The following is an 11,095-nucleotide window of genomic DNA, read 5'->3' on the forward strand; positions in this document are numbered from 1 at the left end:
TGAGAAAAATAAAATATTAATAAGTTATTTTCCAGCTCATTTTCCATGACATAACCAAACACTGGAAAGTGTTTTCCAGTTCATTTTCCATAACACTACCAAACATCGGAAAATACTTTCCCGGAATTCACTTTCCAGGAATTCACTTTCCCCGGAATTCACTTTCCAAAAGGAATTCACTTTCCTGCAAACAAACGGAGCCTGAGTTTGATTCATAAAATCATACATTTGTCCTTCTCATCTCTCTTACCTTAGTCTTCCTTTAAACTTTATTTTTTAAAAAATAATAATAATAATAATACATACCATAATTTTACATGAATTCCATTAAAAAAAATTACAATTCATAGTTTTTTTTTTTAAATCATATAACTCGTAAAAATGATCGCCATACAATATAGAACACAAGCTATATATATTTTATAAAGCATTAATCAATGCTAAATTTATGACTTTGACTTTGACTTTGATTCATAATATCGGTGCTTGAGATTTGCTAATGTTTAAGAATTTATATAGCACTTGGCAGCATTGCTATTTATGTCGTCAGTGATCACTTTGACTAGTTCCAAGCAACCACCACCTCCTCCTACATGTTTGCATTGTAGACCTTAAGGCCCTGAACAACAAACAAATTATGATGTTTGCTCATGGTTTTTATCCTCTCTCCTCTGTGTGTCGTGCCATTGCAGGCACCTGTATTCGATGTAGACAGCTTGTCCTTGTTTCCATTTTTATTTCAGGTGGGGGGCGATCGACAAGAACGTCATTTTCCATAGAATGAGGGAAACAAGGAAACTAACAAAAATGGAGATGATACCAATGATTGATGAGTTGACAGGTTGTAATCTAACTACACCTAGGGCAACCAGGACTGCATGTAATGCTGATGCTTTTTCTTTATCAATGTTCAGGTATCAAACTGCTTGTTTCTGTGTCTTAATTACCATTGAAATAGTTAGCTTGAGGACTTGAGCTAGTTAACTATGGCTGTGAGTATCAAAAGCATAGCTATTATAGTGGCGGCACTTGGTGTCAAAGCCTTTGTATTTGGAATTCTGGCTGAAATAAAAAAAGGTAATTACTCTACGTATTCAATACAAAATTGACAAGGTGATTTGCTAATCTCCTTCTCTGAACATGTCCTGTTGTTTTCTGCTACTTATTCCCTGCACGCAGCCTGCTTCTGGAGAGGCTAGCATGTCACATGGAGTTGTTACCTGCAAATATCCATCAGTCTTTTTTGGCTTCTTTTCGATCGCAGCACTCATTGCTTGCACGTTAGTTGGGATCTGTTCTATATTTTATCCTTGCAAGGGCAAATCTGTTCCTTACAAGGGTTTGTTTCACAGCACTCGCATGGTTTTGTTCTTCCAAATTGCCCTGTGAGTGTACAAGCAAACGAGTTCTCCATCATTTCCAAGATTTATTTTCTGCTGTGATATTGTCAAGTTATTCATGCCTAATAAATTAATTCTTTTGCTGGTGTGGAAACAGGTCGGTGTTCATGGTGGCTGGAGGGATGCTGCTGCGGGCAACAACCACTGAGCTCATTCACTTGACAAAAAATGTGCACCGTCATAACGTGGACAGTACTAATTGTCCCACAGCCAAGACTGGTCTCTTTGGTGGTGCTGCCTTCATGGCTTTAGATGCTTCCCTCTTCTGGCTGGTTTGCCTAATGCTCACAAACAACGCTAGAGAGGACTACTTTGACGAGGCACGAGAGGAACAGAAAGGTGAATATGGTCAAGTTCTAATTACAGACTATGAGACCACAGGAGGAGGCAAAGCTTGAAATATCAAGTGGACTCGGTGAGAGGATCAAACCTTATTGAACAAAATAAGAAAATATTTTCCTGCTGGATGTTATTTACAATATGAACATGAAAGACTCTGGTGTGGATGTGTTCTTCTCTCTCTGTTCATTCCTGTTGTTATTTTCTCTGTTGAATTGATATGCTCATTATAATATAGCAACCAAGCAAGCATCATTCAGAGAGAGCTTTGAAACTAGATGAATGAACTGCTATACTTTTGCTCTGCTGCTTCGTTGCATAGATCAAGAATCAAACTTTGTAATCAAAATGGTAAAGGGTTCTCAAAAAGTCAGTATTTTCTCTCTTCCATTGATAGGGAGAGATTGCTGTGGAGTGAAACAAAATACTTTCTCCAATGGTTATTTATTTGTGAACAGATCGTATAGTATACAAAGAAAGTGCAGATCGCAAACCCTGAAGAAGAAACGGAAAAAAGAACCCTTAATATACCAAGCAATGGTGTGACCCATTTCAATATGGACACTTCAACCTAATATAGTAGAATTACTCAGATCAAAGCTCTTCCTGTCTCAGAGTCTTGGTGTTTTTCGTGTTTTGTACTGGATAAACTATCAGCCAAATCAAGGCCTTTAGTTTCAAATGGAAAGAGCATTACACAGATCCCTGCTACAAAAACTATACTCGCAAAGAAAACAACTGCTGTAGTTTGATGACATCCTTGTACCAAACTGACTGCCACAAGAGGGCAAACCATTCCTCCGATTCTTGACACTGAGCTTGCAACCCCGACACCGGTTGTTCGCATAAAGGTCGGGTAAAGCAGCATGATTAAGAAAAATAACCATATGTTATCATCTATAATCACCTATCAGTAACTGAAATTTCACAGATAAACAAAATGAAGAATCTAACCATTGTGTTCAGTTTGACGGATTTGGGTTGTCACAGGAAAAAAAAAAACAAAACAAAACAAATAACAATTATATCTGAAAGATTTCTAGTGATAATCAATATGGTTTATCTATTTTCAACATGAATCTGGCACAAATACATAATATGCTTTAAAAAAGTGTCTTCTTTCCTCTCTAGTGTTTCTTGTTTATGAGGCAATCAAAATGAAAATTCCACAACAAAAGGCTGCTGCATATATATAAACGATCGTGAATGTTCCAGTGATGCACGTTCAAGCTCCAAACAGAAGTGCTGTTGTTACACCTGTAGACTGATGGACTACCAATGGCAGCAGGAAGATGCAACAAACAAGGAACATAGCCGCCATTGAAAGTTTACGACCAAGTCTATCAATTACGAGTGCGGACAGGATGAGCCCCGGAAACTCTTGAACCAAATAAAAGTTACAACGTCACTAAGCTTCTTTGAAGAGAGCACAAGAATCAACTTTACCATACAAGTAAAAACATTTTTCTGATAAATATGAAATCGTACCTGCAAAACTTGTGATAAAAACCTGTTTGTAATTAATATTAGCAGGCTTTTGTGACTGCTTTTTAGTTTGATGGCATGTATTATCCTATCGTTCAACTCCGTGGTCAGCAACACGAGGCCATAATATGAAAACGCATTTGCAAAGATTACCACCCATAAAAGCAAGGTTGGCCTAACTAATCTTGGCGAGAAAAGCATTAGCACCGATTTGAAGACCCCCATGTGAGAATCCTTCTGCTTGGGAGGAGGAGGAGGAGGAGGAGGAGGTGCGGCGCACACATCTTTATCTTTACTCTCTGGTAGATGATTATTTCCTTGCAGCTCAATTTCGTTACCAGCAACAACAACACCAGGAGGCAATTCTTTTCCATTTAGTTTGGCAATTTTCTTCAAAATATTAAGTGCTTCATTTTTTCGACCTTTCAAGCATAAATACCTTGGTGACTCGGGTGTCAAGGTATAAAATACAAGGAGGAGGAATGGGGCAGAGCAGACAGAGCAAGTAGTGTCACAATTATCAGATTTCAATGTAAAGTTCTCTGTATTTTCATTGATTCTGAAAGGAAGAATTCAGTCCTATAAATACATGTAAATAATCCCTAATTTGTAGTCTATAATCCCTGATTTGTAGTCTATAATAAATACAATAAATACAATATATTCGGTTACAATTTGGTTGCCATATATTGTTGATATTCTTGCCATATACATTGACATCCCCCCTCAAATTGATGTTGGTCGATCAAGAAGCATCAATTTGTCAATCATGAGTTGATGTCGAGGCCGAGACAAGGCCTTCGTAAAGACATCAGCGGTCTGATGCTCGGTGGAAATATGAGGTAGTGTAAGAATATTATGATCAAGAGCTTCACGAATATAGTGACAATCGACTTCAATATGTTTGGTGCGTTCATGAAACACAGGATTAGTAGCAATCTGAATAGCACTTGTGTTATCAGCATGAAGAGGTGTAGGAGTGTGCTGAGGAAAACCAAGTTCACGTAGCAAACCCTGGAGCCACACAATTTCAGAACATGCGGAGGACATAGCTCGATACTCAGATTCTGTGGAAGATTTTGAGATTCGGTCTTGCTTTTTTGCTTTTCCATGAAATTAAAGCATTTCCAAGAAACATACACCACCCAGTAACAGACCGACGTGTATCCATGCACCCTGCCCAATCTGCATCACTATAACCTGTTAATTGTAATGAATTATCAGCAGGAAAAAATAATCCTCGCCCAGATGTGCCTTTAAGATAGCGAAGAATTCTTCGAACAGCAGCTAAATGAGGTTGACAAGGAGCCTGTAGAAACTGACTGACTTGTTGTACTGCAAAAGAAATATCTGGCCGAGTAATGGTTAGATAATTCAAACTGCCCACTAATTTCCTATATATAGAGGGATCAGGTAACAGGTCACCATCATTCTGACAAAGCTTTAAATTAAGCTCAAGAGGTGTAAGAACGCTATTCCCTGATTCAAGACCGCCCAAGAGAAGAATCTCTTGGGTGTATTTGTGCTGATGTAGAGAAATCCCATTAGACATAGAGTGCACCTGGAGACCAAGGAAATAGTGAAGATGTCCCAGATCCTTTATATGAAACTCACTGTTAAGAGAACGCTGTAAATCCTCAATGAGTGGAATGTCAGATCCTGTAATGATAATATCATCCACATATACCAGAAGAGCAACAATACCAGTAGTAGTTTGCTGAAGAAACAGAGAGGAATCATATTGGCTCTGAATAAATTTAAGTTTTAGAAGAGTAGTGCGAAATTTTTCAAACCATGCCCGGGGTGCCTGTTTTAGACCATACAGGGACCGTTTCAACCAGCAAACTTTATCAGATGGGTGAGTAAACATACCAGGAGGAGGAGTCATATAAATATTCTCTTTCAGATCTCCATGTAAAAATGCATTTTTCACATCCATTTGACGAAGTGGCCATCTCTTGGAAGCAGCAATTGCCATAATGGTGTGTATGGTAGTCATTTTAGCCACAGGTGCAAAAGTCTCCTCATAATTAATACCATATGCCTGACAATTTCCAAGAGCCACCAACCGTGCTTTATATCGTTCCACAGATCCATCAGGTTGGAATTTAATAATGTATACCCATTTGCAGCCAATAGGTTTAATATTAGTAGGACAAGAAACAATATCCCATGTGTGATTATCCTGAAGAGCCTGAAGTTCCTCTTTCATGGCCTGTTGCCAACATTCTTGGGTACAAGCCTGCGCATAAGTCTTAGGCACAAAAGTACTATCAATAGTGGTTGCTGAGTATCCATACCTGTTTGGGGCACGTGAAACTCTAGTTGATCGTCTTAGTTGAGTGGAATGATCAGATGTCGGTTCCGTGTCCGGAAGGGGCAAAGTGGATGGTGGATGACGTCTTTGATATACAATTCCTGGCTTAAAACGTTCAAAGATATAAGATGGACTATCATCATCAAATGTAGGAAGCTGGATAGGAGTGGATTCTGTAGAAGGACAAGACGAGAAAAAATTCTGATTTTCAAAGAAAATCACATTTCGAGAGATACGAATTTTATGAGCATTTGCATCATAACATACAAACCCTTTATGAGAATTACTATATCCTAGAAAAGCACAACGAGCAGCTTGGGCTGAGAGTTTATTACGTTCAGTAAATGGTAAGTGAACAAAACAAACACACCCAAAAACATGGAGAGAATCATACTCAGGAAGAACACCAAATAAAATAGAGTATGGAGATGCAAAGTTTAGAACTTGAGAAGGCAAACGATTGATTAGATGAACGGCTGTGGATAGAGCTTCTACCCAAAATCGAGTAGGTACTGAAGAATCAATTAATAAAGTGCGAACAACATCTAAAAGATGACGATTCTTACGCTCAGCAAGTCCATTTTGTTGAGGAGTGTAAGGACAAGATCTTTGAGAGAGAATCCCTTTGTTTTTGAGATATTCTTGAAATTCTTTGGACACATATTCCCCCCCGGAGTCAGAACGAAGTATTTTAATATGAGCAGAAAATTGATTTTCAACAAATACTACGAAAGTCTGAAATGTTGAGAATACATCAGCTTTAGATCGGAGAAAATATATCCAAGTGAAACGACTGAAATCATCAATAAACGTGACAAAATATTTATACTGAGCATGAGAGATAACAGGACTTATACCCCATACATCAGTATGAATAATTTCAAAACATTTAGAAGCACGACTACCATGTGAAGGAAATGATAATGCTTTGCTTTTACCCAATTTGCAAGAACTACAGTCCAAAAATTCTGTGGAAAAAGAATTTTTATTCCCCAAATATCCATGTTTCATAAGATGAGTCAATACATTAGAATTGGGATGTCCCAATTTCTTATGCCAAAAATGAGGATTATTAATGACAGTAGAATAAGCACAAGAATTAATACTAGGAATAGAAAATTGTATTGGAAATAAACGTCCCACTTTAGGCCCCTTCGCGATCACCTTCCCCGACACTTGATCCTGCACACAACAACCATGACGATTAAAGAGAATTTCACAGTTATTTTCTACCATTTGACCAACAGAGAGTAAACTTGTTGATAATTTCGGTGACACAAAAATATTGTTGAAATAAGACCCCAAATTACCAATTGATAAAATCGGCAGATTATCACCATTTGCAACCTGTATATGTTGATTACCCATGTATTTTCGCACATTACACAAACCATTTTTACTGTTGGTCATATGATTCGACGCTGCCGAATCCATTAACCACGGTTTATTATATGCCGAATCCAAAGAAATGTTAAGTTTATTACCAGAAATTCCAAGTGCAGAGAAGGCAGAGATGATCATCTGCTGCACCATCTCGAGAGTGATCGTGCCCGACGAAGAGCTCACCGACGATGAAGATTCTGGTGCCAACGGTGAGGACACGGCTGCGGCAGCCATAGAAGTAGCCCCCAATTTTGACTGCACAGTAAACCCTTGGCGATTTTGTGGTCGCAGACGACACTCCCTGATTACATGCCCCTCCTTCTTACAATAATTGCAGAATTTCTTACTGCAATTTCTGGCAATGTGCCCTAACTCCTTGCAATTGAAACACTGCACGCTCCCACCCCTCTGTCGTCCCCTTCCTTGAGCCATGTAAGCCACATTTATCTCGGTGACAGTGTCCTGGGTCAACTCGTGTTGAGTGGCGAGTCGTTGTTCTTCCCGTAACAGTTCCCCCAAACATTCATCCAAGGTAGGTACTGGACTTCGGTTGATCAAGCTAGCTCTCACAGCCTCAAATTCTGGCCGGAGCTTCATCAAGAACTGGTCCCTCTGGCTCTCGGCATAAACAAGGTATAGTGCTTCTAAACTATCCTTCGGTATTTTAGAGTAAATTATGCCAGTATATTCACTCCATAGGTTTAGAAATCCAGCATAGAATTGTTCAATTGAAAGATTACCTTGTTTGTAATTGGCAATACCCATTTCGACCTGAAATTTTTGAGCCGAATTGTTCTGGGAATAAATGCGTCTGAAATAGTCCCAAATCTCCTTCCCTGTGCCAAACAATCGAAGATTGTTGATCATATAGGGTTCAACAGACCCCAGTATCCAGGAGACAATTTTCGCATCCTTGGCAGTCCATATACCCAGCTCCTGTGGTTCGGTTGGTGCTGGTGAAGATCCATCAAGATGCCCCCATAATTCCTTCCCTTTAACAAACATACGAAACTAAAACTCCCAACTGGCATAGTTTTTGCCATTGAATCGAGTAAGAAAAGCCTCTCCAGACATCCTAGGAATCTCAAGAAAAATATCACCAAATACTGATGAATTCAGTCTATAGACTTAAGAAAAGAACAAAAGATCTAGATTAGAGAATAACCGGCTCTGATACCATGTCACAATTATCAGATTTCAATGTAAAGTTCTCTGTATTTTCATTGATTCTGAAAGGAAGAATTCAGTCCTATAAATACATGTAAATAATCCCTAATTTGTAGTCTATAATCCCTGATTTGTAGTCTATAATAAATACAATAAATACAATATATTCGGTTACAATTTGGTTGCCATATATTGTTGATATTCTTGCCATATACATTGACAAGTAGCCACCTCCAACCTAATCTTGGCATGATAATCTGCAAATATATGAGAAAAAACACCAATCATAAGATTATCATCAACAAATGCAGCACTTGAACCAGAACAACTACCATGTGGACTTTATTGGAGGGGGGAAAAAAGAAACAAACCATGATGGAGACAAAATAAACATTGAAAATGAGGATATTCAAGAATCAATATCAATTCTAGGAGGAGATGCTAAAAAGCATGAGAGTTCCCATATTTTTAGAGCCCTATATGGTCATCCACTTAATATTTTATCACAATCAGACACTAAAAAGAAAGAAAGAAAGAAAGAAAGCATGGCATGGATCGTTGAAGGATGACCACTGTTCACTAATTTTACACCAAGATGTAAGACCACAAAACAATCAAGAAATCATTAGCATACCCAGGCCAGACCACCCTCAAAAATTGTTCCGAAGGTCCAGAATGCTAAGAAAACCACCATCCAAGTGCCTCTGTTTGGTGTAGGTACAAACTCTAGAAGAGCACGGGACCGCCTCCAATCCCAAAGCCAACCAAACAACGGGAAATAAGCAACGCGATGTAGTTCGGGGCAAAGGCACTAATAAAACCAGCGACTGATGTCAGTATTGCTGTAACAAAAAATTCTTTCCTGAAGGAATAAAAAATAGCAAAAAACAAAAAACACATTTCAGAGATTAAAATATATATATGTACATTAAAAAAATTCCCAAAATAACAGCAGTTAGCACGTATACGTGTTTAACAAGAAATAAGAGTCACAAAAACCACGGTTGCTAGATCATGGTGGCTGGAAATTGTAATATATAACCTTCTTTTCCATCCTGATCTTCTAGGGTTCCCTCTATTCCTTTGTTATGAAAGGTCACTCAACAACTTTCGAGGAAACAACTCAAATATCTACTTCCAACTTCCAATCATGAGTATTTTGGCTTAAGATATCACCTTTCTCCGACAGACAAGGGAGTAAAACACACACATCATGAGACCCTCTCTACAGATGCATTGCAGAATCATCTTCAAGATGGTTATATAATTATTTTCATATTGTTTTGTCGATTAAGTGAAAAAAAAAAGGGGGGGGGGGGGGGTTGCGTACAGAAAAGAAGAAGAGGAAGGCATCTCCTTCCATATTTGTCTGAGATTACGCCCCGTGTATATGCTCCAACCAGCATGCCAGCAAAAACCACAGTGGTTATGAGGCTTTCCTCGTGAGAAGTAAGACCCCATTTCGAATGAACTGCCGGTCCAACAAACGAGAGAATCATAACCTCCATCGCCTCTAAAACCCAACCCATTCCAGCATAGAGTAGCACAAGGAATTGGAATTTCCCAAAACCCACGGTGACAAGAGCTTCATCAACTGAATACCTCGGACCTCCATCTGCCATCTAAAAATGTAAAGCAAATAAGCTACCCAAAACAAGTACAAGTTAATTTTGCTGCTTGTATGAGTGGAAACAGCTTAGAACTAAATAGATCAAGAGCGACTTTGATCTTTAGCCAAATGAATGATCCTGCAATATCATGAACTGTTTCAAACACCGCAAAAAGCGTAACACGGTGAAGGAGTCGATAATCATAGGCGAACAGATGCTGTTAGTCCCCTGAAAACTTCCGTTTTTATTGGTCTATGGGAGGGCCCAGAGGCGTCAAATAGTCCCAAGCACCAAAATTGGAGCCAGTAAGGCTTGAAACCTGGATACCTACATGGATGGCCAATATACTCCCCAGCAGAATCAAAGCCATGGCGGCTCCGTTCACATTCAAAAACAATGTTTGATGAAAATTTAAAAAAAAAAAAAATCATTATGAACTCCACTATTGAGTGTATCAGTTGTCATTTCAAGACAAAGTACCTTCTGTGTTGAAAGACCACTCATAGTGGAATGGTTAGGCAGAGATAATCAGGGGCCATACATGCAGAATATTTTTTCATTCTTTGGTTTAAGGGGCCAAAGTTTTAAAGTTTTACCTCTAAATTTATTAGTCTCAAGCATAGGCTAGAGAACTTTTGTCTAATTTAGCTATCTCTCTGCTTGACTCTTGCTCTCCATAACTTGCTACCTGAGCAGCTTACTTCTATAAGCTTTATTTTCATTCAAGTTCCCTCTCCAAGAGTAAAGAAGACTCTGAGACAGTGCAAGGGTGAAGTACTGAGGCATTAAGCAGTGAAATTGTACATGTTTTCCATTGTGATCACAATTCCGACTAGTGTCAAGCCTAGCATGATTTGTTGACTCGATTCGAGTATGAATCCTATGACTTACAGGTTACTGTAATTTCAATATATAGTGGTATATGTTTTTGTTCCATCTCACCTTATCTGCCGAAGAATGTTAGGATTTGACAGAGATGCAGGTCTTATGAATCCACTCTCTCCTTCACTTACAGGTTAGGATTAGCTGCTGATGATAAGTTATTGTGCCAAAAATAATGAGTTTCTTGATTGGATCCACCAGAGATTAATTTATTTGTTGTTTCAAACACAATCAAAGCAAGAGTTGATCAAAGGGAACTGAACATCAATATGAATGGATTCATTAAACAAGAAACCAAACAAAACCCATCATGAAAGCACCAACATTCTGAAATTTGAAAAGCACCAAAGGATAAACAAGAAATAATCCAAAACATCAGGTGGGCTGAGAACCAAAAAAACAAAGCACAAAATGGGGTGTTCATGGAGAAGGAGAAAACAGACCATATCAGAGATTATACATGCAGATGATCCAAGAAAAAGGTTCCCTCTTCTTTGTAGGGTTTTCAGACT

General features: G+C 38.6%; 1 protein-coding gene and 1 pseudogene across 1 annotated transcript; one reads left to right on the plus strand and one right to left on the minus strand.

Annotated features, from left to right (window-relative positions):
- Window positions 1-532: 532 nt before the first annotated feature.
- LOC118050530 (organic cation/carnitine transporter 7-like) lies at window positions 533-10,914 on the minus strand (annotated as a pseudogene).
- On the plus strand, window positions 987-1,798 carry LOC118050562 (uncharacterized). Its single transcript, XM_035060952.1, has 3 exons — window positions 987-1,046; window positions 1,180-1,385; window positions 1,498-1,798. Exons 1-3 carry the CDS (start codon window positions 987-989, stop codon window positions 1,796-1,798), a joined length of 567 nt encoding a protein of 188 aa, XP_034916843.1.
- Window positions 10,915-11,095: the final 181 nt, after the last annotated feature.

This window comes from Populus alba, chromosome 7 (genome assembly GCF_005239225.2).
Source record: "Populus alba chromosome 7, ASM523922v2, whole genome shotgun sequence".
In the NCBI taxonomy this organism is placed as follows: Eukaryota; Viridiplantae; Streptophyta; class Magnoliopsida; order Malpighiales; family Salicaceae; genus Populus; species Populus alba.